The following is a 17,338-nucleotide window of genomic DNA, read 5'->3' on the forward strand; positions in this document are numbered from 1 at the left end:
TTTAACCCTTATAACGTTCTAAAAAAAAACTTGTTTCCAAAAATGTCTTCCTGTAAAGCAGACATGTGGGTAATGCTATTTATTAACTATTTTGTGTGACATATTTCTCTGTTTTAAGGGCATAAAAATTCAAAGTTTGGAAATTGCAAAATGTTCCAAATTTTCACCAAATTTCCATTTTTTACTCTGAAAAACGCAAGTTTATCAAAGAAATTTTGCCACTAACATGAATTACAATATGTCACGAAAAAACAATCTCAGAATCACCAAAATTCGCTGAAGCATTCAAGTGGTCAGAATTGTAAAAATTGTCCAGGTCATAAACATGCAAACCACCCTCAGGGGTAAAGGGGTTAAAGATGTTCAAAGATAGAAATAGATAAGGATGAGGAGCATGATAGATAGATATGTCAATGTTATTTGTAATCACTGCTTTGTGTGCTTATTTTTCTGCACGAGCATGTATTGTTTACATTAATAAATAAATTTAAAAATGGCGTGGGGTCCCCCTTCATTTTCCTAACCAACTGAGGGAAAAGTGACAGCTGTGGGCTAATTTTACTATTCTGGGAAGGGGCAATTATCTATAAAGCTTTCCAGGCTATTAATATCAGCTCACAGCTGTTTGCTTAGCCTTTACTGATTATTAAAGGACGACCACACCAAAAAAATTATGTGGAGTCTCCCTTATATTTACTAACCAGCAAAGGCTAAACAGATAGCTGCAGACTGATATTATTAGCCTAGGAATAGCTATGGATATTAGCCCCCTCCCAGACTAAGAACATCAGCCCTCAGCTGCCTCAGAAATGACACATCCATTAGATGCATCAGTTCTGGCTCCTAGCCTCCATACTTCTGACTTGCCCTGGTGCGGTGGCAAGTGGGCTAATGGTTTTGGGGTTGATGTCAGCTGTTTTATGTTTGCTGACATCAATTACAGGGGTAAGTAATAGAGCTGTCTTTCAGATACTCCCATTACTAACCCCATAATCAAATTGAATAAAGACACAGACAGGGTAAAGTCCTTTAATAGAAATTTGCAAGAGAGGAAGAGGACTTGAACTTTGTAGAGCCATCTGTTGAAATCAGCAATCCTACAAGCCACTATTGACCATTTAATAAGTCTTGCAGATCTCGCAGATAGCGTACATATTTTGTGCATGCGCATTAAAATGTGACCTTGTACGTGTGCAGTATGCTTTGCCCAACTGAGGGCAAAGCCGAAAATCAGTAGCGCACATGGCCGCAAAATACTTCCAGGACATAAGAAACAACTGTGTATGCCGGCGCATGCGAACGACTTATTTTTTTGATGATCTTGCTAAATTTGCAACCTACCAAGTGAGTTACCACCCCTATTTGATTCCTCACCATTTAACTAATTAAGACCCTATTGCACTTGTTTTGCTCCCCATTTTTGACAATAATACTAGTCTTTGGTGTATGGCATTGTCTATTAAGCAGTAATCTTCATTATACTTGTGAGACAATGACCCCTGTTACAGCTAGGGGGTGCTGTGTGTTCCCCCAGGATACGCACAGAGGTGTATTGAGGCTATGGGAATGCATTGCGGTCACAGGCATAGCTGGGATTGCATTGGTGAAGCAGTGACCAATGTCACAGCTAGGGGTCGCTGTGTAGTCTCCCAAGGATATGCATTGAGGTGTATGATGGCCATAGATGTGCATGACAGTCACGGGTTTAGCTGTGACTGCAATGCAGACTGACAATAAAAGTAAGTATTAGTCTTGGACATGTTAGTGTCCAAGGCAGAGGTACGGAAAACCTGCTCTGGATTTCTGTGATAAAAGCCCTGCAGGAAAGGGTTAGTGAGAGCTTAGTGAGTCTCAGGAGTGTCAGGGCCAGGGAGAGGCCTGGCAACCCACAGCGTACACAGTGGTGCTGCCATCCACAATGACAAATCATGGATGTGGACAGGTCTTGTGCCCAGAGGTGAACCGGAGGTAGATTGTCCTGTGCCAGAAGGAAGAGGACTGGCGTGTGTCACAGCTGCAGACAGGAGAATGTTAAGGTCTGTGTACGGCTGTGAGGAGAGACTGTGATACACCCACGGGAACTAGCCAGAGGTGGACTAGCATGTGTCGTGACTGCAGACTAAAGGAGGCTGTAAGTGAGAGGCATTGGAACAGCATGCAATCGCCCATAGAATTTGGACAAGGTGAAGTCCGGCATCTTTAGGGACTGTGATACAAATCTGTGTACTATGAAGTGGTATTGACTGGTATGAACTGAACACTAAAATTATTTGCACTTGTGTGAATTGGACTTTAATGCTGTGAGGAAACACATTAAAGGTACTTTTGTGTTTGAACTTTGTGGGTCACTGCCTCTTCACTGTGTATGGTGCTACCGCTGCCTTACTACTAATAGTGCAGAGATTCTTTGCTTTAATTCTTGCAGTTAGGATCATTCCAAATAGGGTCACTTTGATGTGGTAGCATGACTTTTACGTTATTTTTTATCAAAATTATGTTAACCAAGTACCCTATATTATTTTCATGCACTTTTGCTCTTTGTTTATTTATTTACAGCAGTGTATTTGCTCATTTTGTCTTGGGTTTTGTTCAGCAGTCAGTGTGAACATGAACCTACACTGCATGCACACAACTATATTCCAGTTTTTTGCGTTTGGTTTCTGTTTCAGTTTTTGCACTCTGCGCAAATTCGGGCATGTCATCCCTTTTCTTTGATCTAGATATTATGTTTATATAGCTCCCCTATATTGGGTGTCCGTTAGACCGGGCCTCGGTTCTTCTCAGCCCTCACACTTACGTCATTAGACATCTGGGAAGGTGTTAATACTAGAGGTTGTAATCCCAAATAGGGTCACCATTACAGGGTGGAATGAGTTTTACATGTTTTTAATCAAAATTATGTTAACCTTTTTTTTTGTCATGGGTTTTGTTCCTTTTAATCAAAGGTAAAAACTTACTGTACAATTACACATATTACCACTTGTCTTTGTTGAAAGTCTATAACCATACAGAAAGTAACCAAAAGACATCGTGGTTGTTATCCTCCAGCAATGTAACAGCCAAATGATTTCACACGGTCACGTGGCTACATTTATCCTGTGCTCAAAGGCAAAAACATCTTATCTGACTTGCAATGAGGCTGTAGTGAAAAATTATCAAATCGAATAATCTACAAAAAGTGCAAAAAGTTTTATTTAATTTTTTTTCCTACCTTTCACATCATTTCCAAGCATTCATCTTGTACATCATGGGATGTAATAAAATTCATGTTGGCAGTGTTTGGAGTTTATCTGGAGTAGACAAGTTTCCCATCATTTATATTGTATGCAGATATTATTTGTTTAATATTTATCTTGTAATCAACAATTTTAAAGTCTTCTTCATAAAATGTTAATTCTATTGTCAGTCATATGCCAAAACACAAAAAGTAACAATGTTCTATTCAAAATTCCTAATGTAGATGTTTTCTCTTCTTTCTAAATAGGAGCCCTGCCTCCCAGCATGCTTGGGCATGATGCATTAATCTTTGATTGACAGTTTGGTAACCAGCATGAATAAGCACCTAGATCAAACCGTATGCTCTCCTATGTTGCAAGCATTAGCACCATGGCTCTCCAGCGATTTGGTCAGCTTCAGTGCAACATTTACAAGCCCTATGCAAAATGGCTTATAAGAGCTGCACCCCTTAGACTACAGAGGTAGCTGGTAACATAGGCAATGAGCAGTAAACTCTAGAACTAAAAATTTCTCCATTCTTAAAAAAAGGGATTTTTTAATAACAAATATATTCCAAAGTAATTGTTTCAATGTGGCCATTTAGGATGAGACAACCTATTTAATGCTCCTGCTTGAGAGCAAAGCCAATTCTTTGTACGCTAGGTACGGACCACTGGATTGGAAGATTGTCTTTCTTTGGTTTTAAGATTGTCTGTGGAAATTATCCTTTACCAGGTATGCTTGTATCCATTTACAAGTTTCAATTCTAGAGTTGTTTAACACTATATCCCAAAGACAATCCATGGCAATGCCATGCGAATTTCGGAAAGTAACTGTACTTCCCTTACACACTAGTATCTATTACATCAGCTCTGTTACTTATGTCATTTTCAGAATTTCTATCATTAACGTCCCCAGGATCACTCAGAATATTTTCCACCGCTTTAGGAATGGATTTTACAAAGTTTTGTTTTACATTTTTGCTCAGGAAGAAGTAGACTATAGGATTGATAGCACAGTTAAAATATGCCAAAATAGTCGAAATTTCACCTATGATTAGGTCAGTTTTCCAACCTTTGTGTTGAAGGGATACTAGTGCCCAAGTGTGGTATGGAAACCAGCAGATGAAGAAACTTATCAATATTGCAGCAATGATCATGAAAGGTCGGGGGGACCGATGTCTTCTAATGTTCTTCAGTTTTAAAACAATTAGTCCATATGAAGCAAAAATGGTCAGAAATGGTATGGCAAAAATGCAGATGTTCCACAGAATGACCGCTACTTTTTCTTTGTCCTTGTATCTTAGTCTCTTCTTTGATTGATAAGTCAAATTGCATTCTGCAACACTAAAAAATTCAAACTCAACAACAAGAAACTGCAGGAAAAAGATAGTGACATTTAGTAGCCACATGAGCCCTGAGAGGGTCCAGACCAATTTTTTGGTTCTATGTATTTTGGCCCAGAAAGGCCACATGATTGATATGCAACGATCAAGACTTATAAAAATTAAGAAATTAACACTCGTTACCATGTTTGTAAACAGTGCCGTCAGGCTGATCGCACACAGGTAAAAGTACGCTGTAGAAGAAATTTCTAAAATCATTTGTATGACACGAAAAATTAAAAAAATACAAGATATAAAGTCTGCAACGGCCAGGTTAAGAAACCACACAGCACTGATGGTTTTCATCTTAAAGCCAGAAATCCAGATGACCAGTCCATTCCCAGCTATTCCCATCAGAATGATGACACTGTAGCAACTTATGGCGAGGATCTGAAGAATGTAAAAGATTTTGAAGTATGCAGTTACATCAACATCAATATAATCGCCATGTTCTGTGTAGTCAAAATAAACATAACTATCAGTCACATTATAGAGATCCATGATGGTTCCAAGGATCCACTGATGATGAGAATGATGGTAACTGAGGATACAGATGCAAAAAGAACCATCAATATTGCATGAAAGAGAAAGCAAAGAACCTAAACATAAACAAATTGTATCAGTATAAAAATGCAACAAATTTTATTTTATCACCTCATATGAAGTGCCCCCTATTCAGGATGTCTCATACAGAGCCTAATTTAGAGACTACATTTCTAAAATTATAACCAACAAAGACTCCTTAAAGGGATACTCTTAAGTTTGTAGATTATCTCTTATCCATGGGTTAGGGGATAATTTACCAATTGATAAGGGTATGACCCCGGGGATTCCCATCTATCCCGAGAGTCGGGGCTGTGTGATTGGAGAATTGGTTGATGATGCCCATTTATTTCTGAAGAGACCACTAGAGATAGCAGAGCAGTACGCTCGGCTGGTCTTCGACACTCCCATAAGAATGAATGGAGTGGCAGTGTATATGTTCAACTGGTGCTCCATTAACAAGTGGCTTTTCATTCCCTTGGTTCTCAGGATCAGTAGGCGTCCCATAAGTTGGACCCTCAGACCAAGGATAACTTTAAAATTTGAGAATAGCCAAGACAAGGTGTCATTTTGGAGCACACCTCTACCCAAGGGGTTGCTTTGAACATTGCATTGAGCATGGGGTTGGGCACAATGATCTTGGGGGTTCCTTCCAACTCTAACATTCTATAATCGTCGTAAGCCTTGCTTCTTTCCAAAGTCTGCATTTCAAACCAATTTCTACCTTAAATAAACCTTTTATGAGCTAAGGCAAAGTAGTTAACAGCTTTCAGCCAAAATATTGAAAAATTTCCCCACCCCATGCTCATACAAAGAAATGGGAGCAGAAGTTACTTAGAGCAGGGACTATAATATTGGTGTTTCTTGGAAATCACTGAGCTAGAACAAGTCCAGTGCACATACTGCCCAAGCAGGGAATGTTTGGAGATTTCAGTAGAATTGTGAATGCAGCTCTACATTGTACCACGGGTTGTAAATGGGAATTGGTAAAGCAAAAATAATAGAAGTTAGTTATAAAATTCATTTCTTTGCTTTACATGTGAATTGTTTAGATATAAACAACATAAATTAGTATAAAATATCTTACCTATTTCTTTGAAATAGATTTGTCTTAATTACATTGTCTTGGATCTTCTTTCTTACAAAAGAGGTAAATCGTTATCTTTGTGTTGTTGGAGTCCATCACCGAGAAGGTTGAGTTTTATTTCTAAAGTCACAATCTGAATTCTCTGTAATATATCCGGCAGATAAAGCAAAACATCCATGTGACTCAGTGAAAAGATAATATGATTATGAGGCATTGTACAGTGAATGTTTAGATTCTTGCCCCCTATCTATTATCTGCTGCATAGATCTCAAAGATCTACCAGTTCAGATTTTAACTTAACCCTTTTACTTAATGGAACAATTTTCTTTTTTTAACTGTTATTGGATACTTTTAGCTAATAAAATTTCACAAAGTTTCAGGCTGGTAGAAGGAATGTCCAGTGGGGGGGTTGTAAATGTAAAGAGATGGACAAACTGCCCATGATTTCCCTTGAAGACACGTGTATTGTTGCAGTGTATTCTAATGAGTAATGTGTACTGTAACATGTGTTATTGGTGATAGTGTTGCAGTTGGGAGAGTTGAAGGTTAATGTTTGGGACTGGCCTAGAATAGGAGAGGCATGGGTGAAGGGACTGAGACAGTTTAGTGTCAGGATGTTAGATAGGGCCCAGTGTGCAGTAAAAGTGGACCTATGGTCTGACTAGCAAGCAGAGTCAAATGACATGGGTGTTTCTGATGTGAGTGAAGTGGAAGCAGAGGCAGTGGATGGTGTGACTCTAAGTAAAGAGAGAGAGAAGTGAACCAAGGATGAAGTGATGCATTGGAGACAGGTCCTGGGACAGGACACATAGCAGTACGTTCCCGAGTATACTGAGAGAGGTAACGGGCCAGGATGGGACAGAGAATGTGAGATGAAGACAGTTTCCGATGCCGGAGTTTCAAGAAACCGAGAAGCTAAGTAATATTCGCAAACTAGTTAAATTAAGAGTGAAGAGGGTGTGGAACCGTGGGTTGAGAATGAACCTGTCACCAACTGGACTGCAGTAATATGAGTTCTTTTTGGAATCATGCGGAAACCTTACTAAATGCGACCATTAATTATGATTCTTCACAGTAGAGGGGAGGTAACAGTTTACAGACACACAGCTATGACACATTTCTGAGCTGAAGGTAATCACAGAGGTTTTATTCAAGCCTCTTTTTATAACACAGAATCACTTCTCTTCATTTAATACTCCATCACCATCACAGACAACTTCTCTTCACACACAGTGTCTTAACCTAAGCAGAAACGTACCTTGTTCATTCAGTGAGGTGGGGGGGATGAGTCCGGTGCTATAGCTCTTTTATTTCTAAATTCAGGTAATAAAGATGCTCCTGGCTGTCCTCACTGCTTCTTTGATTACAGCAATTGCTTTGGTGGAAGAACTGGTCTATACAGCTTGTCTGATTTCAGTCTGTCAGGAGACTCTCTAACATGACTTGCTCTTGGATCTCCCAGACACAGTAACAACTTTTCCAGTGTCCCCTGGGGCTGAGTTAAATACGCTGATTCTGCTGTAACCATTTTAACCTACAGTTGCTAAATGATTCTAAATCAACAGTGCAGCTTCTGTCTGTCACAGGTACTTGGTGATTAGATTGTTAGGTAGGTGGTACATCTCACATCCACATAATGCCAGGACCCGAGGAATACAGCAGAATATTTCCCCATTCCATTGCCTCCACTGGCTTGTCTTTTTCCCATAGCACTCCAAGGTGCCATTTTTTTCCACAAGTAAATAGCTGACACATTGTGTAAAATTAAAAGGGAGACAGCAAAAGAAAAGTAGTAGGAGATGAAGGAAGGGATGATTGTAGAATCCTGGACAAACTTTTTGAATTGTAATGGTATGAAAGCCCTTTTGACAAAATTGACATGGTGATCACCTTTGATCTGTGAAATATAATGGCACTATATATGTATAATGAAATAAATAATAACTAGTTTGCATCCTGGCAATGGTAACCTAGCAGCTACCCTTGCTTTCTTGTAACCTTGGAGATACTGGGATCAAAGCCCAACAAGTATATTACTCTACGATCATGTATCTTCTCCCTCAGTTATGGGACATCTCTAGGTTTTCGAAATTTTCTTCTGCACTCTAAAATCATTGTGACTGGTTGTCTTCTGATAAAATTGGCTTGAGTGTTTGACTGAGATCAAATAAAATTAGATAATTTACAATCTCTGTTCAACACTATAGAATATTTAGTATTTCTTTGGACAGAAAATAGAGAATAAATATGTATCAAAAAATTATGATGGTTTGGTGGGATGTTGATTCGGAGGTTGATATTATGATTTTGCAAAACTGTCTTCGAAGTTTTGAATCTATGTATGATCATTTATATGATATAAAAGTTTTAATGCAAAATAATAACAAAAATCCATGTTAAAAACCTACAAAAGCAAAAGTATAAGGCAACATTTTCAGAATTACATGCAGTATGAGGAACATCATACCTACCATCAAACGATATAGCAACACCCAGGTTGCAATTAATTTATAGCTTTCTAGTAGGAATAACCAAGGAATGGTACAGAGAAGAGATTACAGAGCTCTAGGATTATTATATTATAAGGAAGAGTTTTCTAATCCGTCAGGAGAGGTGACTGGCGATCATAACACTATAATCATTACCTCCTCTCTGGATTGCTTAGTAGACAATACATGGTGAAAAAATTATCACCTCTTCATCTTTGGGTTTACAGGCAGATCATGGCTGTTAATTTACCACTGATTGGCTACATGCAAGCCAATTGGTGGTAATTTAATTGCCTGCTTAGATAATCTGACCCCACATCCATGTACATAGATTACGTTTGTTCTCAAAGCCACAAAGGATGGTGATTTGTATGAAAACTGAAAAATCATTTTACACAGCAAATAGGCATTTTGCTCATTAAATGCTCATTCATTGGGTGATTGTCTGCTTGTTTAAAAAGGGCCAATAATTAGAAAACGAGAATTCATGGGAATCATAGAATCATAGAATTGTAGAGTTGAAAGGGACCTCCTGGGCCATCTGGTCCAACCCCCTGCTCAAAGCAGGATTCGCTAAATCATCCCAGACAGATATCTGTCCAGCTTCTGTTTGAAGACTCCTATTGAAGGAGAACTTACCACCTCTCGTGCCAGCCTGTTCCACTCATTGATCACTCTAATTGTCAAAAAGTTTTTTTCTAATATCTAATCTGTGTCTCCTCCCATTCAGTTTCATCTCATTGCTTCTAGTCTTTCCTTGTGCAAATGAGAATACTCTTTGCGATTATTGGCCATAGTAGATTCATCTTTAGGCTCACAGCACTTGCCACCATTGTGGGGCATATATGACCAGGCTGTATATACCCATTAGAAACCACAGTTTGGTCGATCCATTCTCCATAGAAAGCCATACACAAGATTTATGTTTTCTATATAGGAGTAAAATCGCAAAGCAAATAGTATGTAAAAACATGCTGTCCAGACGGAGGTCTAAAGTGCACAATTTTGGTTTCTGGCTAGTGTATGTTAGGGCTGGTGGAACGCACCAAATAATAAGAAGGTAGTAATAAGGTGCATTCGCAGCCCGGGGTCCACCATGTAGAGATGTTACCTGCTGCCCAGTAATGGCGGACGCTATATGGCGGTATAATAGATGAACATACGCTGGTGAACGTCACCCGATGTGTACAGAGGCAGACTCTGTTGCTTCACAGGACCGCACTACCGCAGAATATAAATGCCATAGCTTGTTAAACCTCACAGAGCTCGCCAAAGTGAGCGCTAGTGTACAGTCACAGAACTCTGCCCCAAAGACACAGGGTTAGAGTCCCTATAGACCCACTAAGCGGACGGCATGGCACCTGCGAACACCACTAATAGACGCTGGCTACCGTAGAGTGCAGACCAATCTGAAGCTATCAAACTGTACCATAACCCATATTATCAATGCCATTTAAAAGAACAAAATAAATAAAGCCAAAAATGTTAAAAAAAATGATCAAAAGGCTTAAAGAAAAAATAACATATCACTAAAAATGTCTTCTTGTCCTGTAAAGAATGTGGCCCTTCAAATTCATATTTTTTTCTATATGCGGCCCAGGTACCCAAACGAATTTGAGACCGCTGGTCTAGTGAATAGTGACCAATGGTAACACTTAAGTATATGACATTGAAAGCCCCTGACATAGACTTTAGGTTAAGTGGACAGGCACAAATCTAATGAAATACAGAACAAATATGGACATGATCACGGAGTTTACTCTGATTAACATCACTATGTAGCACAACTCTTATCAGAATACTGTATAATATAATATAAAACAATGTACGTTACATTAAAATAGTTAATATGACTTTTAGATGAAAATATTTGATGGAATAACCTCTTTATGTAAATTTTAAAGTATTGGAAAAACACTGCTGCCTCTTTGCAGAAATAGTGCCACCCTTCTGCACAGATTTTGTCTGTTATTACACCTAAGGAACTAAGCTGCAATACCTCATACACCCTGAGGACAGATGTGGTGCTTTAGTTGCACAAAACCAGTCTTGCTTTTCTCTTCCTGTGATCAAGGCTAACAAAGAGAGAAGTTAAAACAGATTTAAAGTGAATGTGTCACTTGAATCATGCTGCCCAAGCAAGGATCAGCATAAGACCCCCTTCATATGTTTTTTGTGTCTGTATGTAGTCCGTTTTTCAAGGCAACAATGATGGGAGTTGTATTCAGCACCCGCTGTGTATATCACGTGTAAAATAAATAATTTTAAAAAATTGGCATGGACCACCTTATAATTTTGATAACCAGCAGAGAGAGAGCTCATGGCTGGGTGCTGATGTTACTTATCAGGGAAAGGGGACAATATCCTAGAATGTTCTCAGACTATTTTTAACAGCTCACAGCTGTTTTGCTTAGCCTTTACTGATCAGTTTACTGGGACCCCAGAAAAAAAATTACGTAGAGTCCTCCTAAAAATTCTATCCAACAAAGGTTAAACATACAGTGGTGGGTTGATATTAATAGCCTAGGAAGGGGCCATGGATATTGGCTCCCTCTCAGGCTATCAACATCAGCTCTCAGCCACCCCAGAAATGGTGGATCAATAAGATGCGCCAAACCTGGTGCTTAGCCTCACTATTCCCACTTACCCTGGTGTGGTGGCAAGTGGGGTAATTGGGTTAGGATTGATGTCCGCTTTGCATTGTCAGCTGATATCAAGATCAGGGTTAGTGATGGAGATCCGTCTATAAAATGATCCCATTACTTAACCCATAGTTATATTGTAAAAAATGCACTGCAATAGTGAGGTCCCTTAATTAAAATACATACACCCCACCCTCGGTTTCTCATTTATTATTGAAAAAATGAAAATTGTAAAAAAGAATATTCCTCACCTGTTCAACGACAATAAATTTGTCACACGAAGAAGTCCAACTCTGCTGCATCTATATTATTTATAGAATAAAAGAGCAATGTACATTTACTCAAAAATATACCTATAAAGAGAAAAATCAGACAAACTGAAAATTTTGCAGTGTTCTCTTAATTTTTGAGTTGAATATAAACCTCCGATCCGTCCCTGCCAGGATCCCCCAATAACACCAGAACGGTATGCTGCCACCAGTTCCTCGTTAGATATAAGCCTGGTCCGTTAACAAGCTTATATTGGATCAGAAACCAACCTGTTATGATTAGGTAACCGGAAAGGATAGCAGGGGAATAGACTAGGCAACCAGATAACCAGAGAGGTTGGTAACTTAGCTGATTGCAGACCCCTAAACTGACAACACAACTAAAATTAGCCCTGGGACGTACCTATGATGTCCTAGACGCTTCGGCACAGCCAAAGAATTAACTAAGCCTAAAGCGAGAAAAGGGAAAGCTAATCTGTCTGAGAAAAGGGAAAGCTAAACTGTCCCGGAGTAGAACCCCAAAGGAATAGATAGCCCCCGAACATATATTGCCGGTGAGACAAGATGAGGCACAAAACACAGACAGAACATAGAGGAAGTAAATGATGGGGCCCAAACTGTCTAGATAGAACAGGACAGGAAAGGATACTGTCTGCAATCATGCAAAAAAACCCTAAGAAAAAATCCAACACGTCTGATATGCAAAAATTCTGAGGCAACACGAAATCTCCCCCATTAAATCAGAACTCTGGTGTGAACTGGACTCAAAACAAAAGATACTGATATAACAGCATAGGTCCCAGCAGGGAACAAGGCTGCTCTCACACCAGCAAAGCAGAAGTCAGAGGAAAGCAAAAAAGGATCAAATGCAAAAAGATTCAAGCAGACAAATACCTTATCTGAAAGATGCAGGACAAAGCAGGAGGCAAGTAGACTTCTAAAATGCTCAGGAAGAAAATCAAATCACCGGCAACAACTGAGAGAAGGTTGCTCACTTAAATCTCTCCAGTCTGTAACACCTGACCTCCAATCATCCTCCTCAGGTGATTGACTTCTGTCAGCCAGACCAGCTCCATTACCAGCAGCAACCACCAGAGGTAGCCCAAATTCAGAAGCCAGGTCAAAACGTTCACAACACCAACCTCAGGTAGCGAATAAGTACTAGCCGGACTCACGGATGTCGGAAATCGGGTTTCAAGATAAAAGAGCAGCCCAAAATTAATTGATATTTTAATTGCGCACTAGATAATACACATATATACAGAGTAATATACTGTAGAGATATTGCAGCCAGAAGTACTGATAAAAGTAGGGTGCAGGTTGGGATTGTTATGTGTATGTGTCACGTTATCGTTTCTTATCACTTGTGGTTGAAGGGAAGCTCTCGTATCCACAGGCACCTTCTTAGTTTCTGGTCCGTCTTGACATGTGACGTGACGTGGCTTCCATGGCAGAACCAAGACAAAGGCTAAAGGTGGTTTAACCCCATCTCTTGTCTGATTCTCTTTCCTGCGCTCCTAAGACCGTTTCCATTTTCTCAAAGGTGTGAAGCTAGCTTTTAACCCCTAGCTTGCCCCTCCCATATTTGCCACCATCTCTCTGGGTTGGACAGAATTCTCCTCCCTTGACCTCCTAGCTGAAATAATTGCCAATAGCTAGGATGCGTCATAACTTCCTAGGGGGGTCCAAAAGGGACGACTGACATCTTAATGGGTTCATTGGTGCTGGACCGAAATGGAGAATCCAAACTTGGGTTGGCTATGAGGTTGTGGAGAGCCAGTCTCGATATTTCGGTATCAAGGACAGCTAGAGAAATATGAGACACTGGGGTGTGTGCGGAGAGCTCCCAGGGTTCTGATGGTATATTGGACTTACCCCTGAGATGAATGGTAATCTCATAATTAATCTCTAAGTGTCGGTGTCCAAGTGTCTACGCTTTCAAGGTACTCTCATAATTTATCTCTAGGTGTCAGTGACAATCGGTCTAGAGCTTCCTTTGATGTTGGCTGCCTTGAACGAAAGACAGCAAGGGGTCCTAGCTCTGCTCTTCCTCGCCTTCATTAACACATGGCCTCTAATTCTCTGGCCATTTGACAAAAGTTCTGTTCTTTTGGGGATTTGCGTACTTATCCCAAGGGTGAGGGTGACTTGAGGAGTGGAGGAAGATCTCTGGACAATATATTGGGCCTGACTTAATAAATCCAAAATGGAGTCTCCTTCGTCCCTCACAGAGCCCAAAACATTTTTCTTTTTATTTATTTTATACACGATGTACACAACAGGTGCTGAATACGACTCTCATCTTTGTTACCTGGTTGCACTGATCTCAGGGAGACCAGGTGACAATGATGATAGCTGCTTTCAGCACCCAGCTCCTGGGAACAGCGCAAACTGTCCTGCTTTTCCCAGGCAGCGGTACGTGTCACCCAGGCACACGGACAGCATATGTATGCCTCGCGTATATTACACACGGGCAGCAAACAGATACACAGATGTCATACAGATGTCACGTACTTACATATGGATGGCGCATGGAACACAGATCTCACCAGTACTGTTTTTTGCAGTACAGGAATCATCAGGACATGTGAAGGAGGCCTAAAGTATATTCTGTCTGCATGACTGCAGCAAGCAAGTTATATTTTTCTCTGAAATGCACCTGTGTTTCAGAGAAAATATACTTTGTTGCTAAGAGGACCATTGACTGAAACCAGATTAGTCTGCCCCAGCCGGCTCTTCCCGGTACTGCTCCAGGTGATTGACAGTTCTATACAGTGTATGTGCATAGTTGTTTTGAGGTGTGGTTTAATTTTTTTTAATAATGTTTCTTTTTTTACATTTTTAATTTTTCCTTTTAAGTGGATTGATCATGTATTACCTTGATTTCATTTATAATGCTGAGAAAAATCCGATGTCATGTCTCTGGGAAGAGCCAGCCAGAGATGGAGCTGGACACTTCTCAACTCCATTCATCAGAGTTCAAGCTTTGGTCTCCAGCTGGATATTTTAATAGTGTTTCAGAGAAAGATATACTTGGCTGCTATCATGTAGCTAGGACCTGATTCATTTTGCCCTCAGTTCGGTGAATTAGTTGACAAGTTCCCTTTAAAAAATCCAAATCCCAAATCATAGTAATCTGTCCTAAGTTCCAACAAGTACCATATTAAATCGTGTAAACGCCGACACGAGTATAAGCCGACCCCCCCTTATTTTGCCACACAAAACTGGAAAAACTTATTGACTCGCGTATAAGCCTAGGGTGGAAAATGCAGCAGCTACTGGTAAATTTCAAAAATAAAAATAGTTACCAATAAAAGTAAAATTAATTGAGACATCAGTAGGTTAAATGTTTTTGAATATCCATATTGAATCAGGAGCCCCATATAATGCTCCATACAGTTCGTGATGGCCCCATAAGATGCTCAATACAAAATACAACCCATGTAATGCTGCAAAAAGGTTATCAATGGCTCCATAAGATGCGCCATAGAATAATATGCCCCATATGCTGCCCCATAAAGGTTATGGCCCCATAAGATGTTCCATAGATTATGCCCCATATGGTGCCCCATAAGATGCTCCATAGATTATGCCCCATATGCTGCTCCATAAAGGTTATGGCCCCATAAAATGCTCCATAGAATAATATGCCGCATATGCTGCTCCATAAAATGCTCCATAGATTATGCACTAAAAAATACTCCATAGATTATGCCCCCATAAGATGCTCCATAGATTATGCCCCCATAAAATGCTCCATAGATTATGCCCCCATAAGATGCTCCATAGGTTTTGCCCCCATAAGATGCTCCATAGATTCTGCCCCCATATGATGCTCCATAGATTATACCCCCATAAAATGCTCCATAGATTATGCCCCCATAAAATGTTCCATAGATTATGCCCCCATAAGATGCTCCATAGATTATGCCGACATATGATGCTCCATAGAATATGCCCCCTTAAAATTTTCCATAAGACGTTCCATAGATTATGCCCCCATATGATACTCCATAGATTATGCCCCCATATGATGCGCCATAGATTATGCCACCATAAAATGCTCCATAGATTATGCCCCCATAAATTGCTCCATAAGATGCTCCATAGATTATGCCCCATATGATGCTCCATAAATTATGCCCCAATAAGATGCTCCATAAATTATGCCCCAATATGATGCTCCATAAGATGCTCCATAGATTATGCCCCCATATGATGCTCCATAGATTGTGCCCCCATAAGATTCTCCATAGATTATGCCCCCATAAGATGCTCCATAAGATGCTCCATAAATTATGCCCCCACATGATGCTCCATAAATTATGCCCCCATAAAGTGCTCCATAGATTATGCCCCCATATGATTCTCCATAGATTATGCCCCCATATGATGCTCCATAGATTATGCCTCCATATGATGCTCCATAGATTATGCCCCCATAAGATATTCCATAAGATGTTCCATAGACTATACCCATATGATGCGCCATAGATTATGCCCCCATATGATGCTCCTTAGATTATGCCCCCATAAAATGCCCCATAGATTATGCCCCCATAAGATGCTCCATAGATTATGCCCCCATATGATGCTCCATAGATTATGCCCCCATAAAATGCTCCATAGATTATGCCCCCATTTGATGCTCCGCAAGATGCTCCATAGATTATGCCCCCATAAGATGCTCCATAAGATGCTCCATAGATTATGCACCCATATGATGCTCCATAGATTATGCCCCCATAAAATGCTTCATAGATTATGCCCCATATGATGCTCCATAGATTATGCCCCCATATGGTGCTCCATAGATTATGCCCCCATATGATGCTCCATAGAATATGCCCCCATAAAATGCTCCATAGATTATGCTCCATAGAATAGGCCCCATACACTGCTGCAAATAAAATAAAAAAAGACATACTCACCTCTCATTGCTGGGAGCCAGTTGTCGGTGTTGCCAGTGGCTCAGGGCCCCAGCACTGGCGATATTTACCAATCCCCGCTCCATTGCTGCTCGCCGCTCTGTCTTCCGGGTCCTCTGACAGTGACTGTTCAGGCAGAGGGCATGGCGTGCACAGACTACCTCATCGCGCCCTCTGACCTGAACATCACAGCCAGAGGACGCGGAGGACAGAGTGGCAGTGGTGGACTGGGGACAGGTGAATATCGCATATACTCGTGTCTGCAGCCACGCTTCTCCCAGGTCTCCAGCAGCTATTCCTTCCTTCAGCTGTCACATATTACAGCTCATTAAAGTCATGAATGTGCACATATTCATGACTTTAATGAGCGGTACCACATGACCGCTGAAGGAAGGAGCCTGAGACTGTGGGAGAAGTGGAGGGGTTGCAGAGATGTGTCAGGGGGGTGAGCATGATCTGACACCCCCACTCCCCCTCCCCCACCGACCCCCTGGTGTATATGAATCACGTATAAGCTGAGATGGGGACTTTCAGCCCCAAAAAATGGGCTGAAAATCTCAGCTTATACGCGAGTATATACGGTATATTACATCATAAATGTGCTGCCTGTCAAAATATGTAGACTACAGTATTCTGTACCTACTTTTGTCCCCATAAAGGTTTGATTTGGAGATATCAGATGACAGCAACAAGAATGTAACATCTTAGAGAATTTCATTTTGGTGCTTTGTCTGGTTCCAGCTTATGAGGAAAAAGTTATATATAAAGAAGGCGATACAC

General features: G+C 40.4%; 1 protein-coding gene across 1 annotated transcript; it reads right to left on the reverse strand.

Moving 5' to 3' along the window:
- Positions 1-3,237: 3,237 nt before the first annotated feature.
- Positions 3,238-17,334, reverse strand: LOC141085336 (chemerin-like receptor 1). Its single transcript, XM_073570624.1, has 2 exons — positions 6,231-17,334; positions 3,238-5,141 (listed from the first exon to the last, which is right to left on the reverse strand). The coding sequence occupies exon 2, from the start codon at positions 5,099-5,101 to the stop codon at positions 4,061-4,063; it is 1,041 nt and encodes a 346-aa protein (XP_073426725.1). The 5' UTR covers positions 5,102-5,141; positions 6,231-17,334; the 3' UTR covers positions 3,238-4,060.
- Between the last annotated feature and the right edge of the window lie 4 nt (positions 17,335-17,338).

Source organism: Dendrobates tinctorius, unplaced genomic scaffold (genome assembly GCF_039654945.1).
Source record: "Dendrobates tinctorius isolate UK_male_01 unplaced genomic scaffold, ASM3965494v1 ptg000028l, whole genome shotgun sequence".
NCBI lineage: Eukaryota > Metazoa > Chordata > Amphibia > Anura > Dendrobatidae > Dendrobates > Dendrobates tinctorius.

Excerpts from the sequence above, each read along its gene's own strand:
- LOC141085336 (XM_073570624.1), bottom strand. The coding sequence starts at position 5,101 with ATGGATCTCTATAATGTGACTGATAGTTATGTTTATTTTGACTACACA.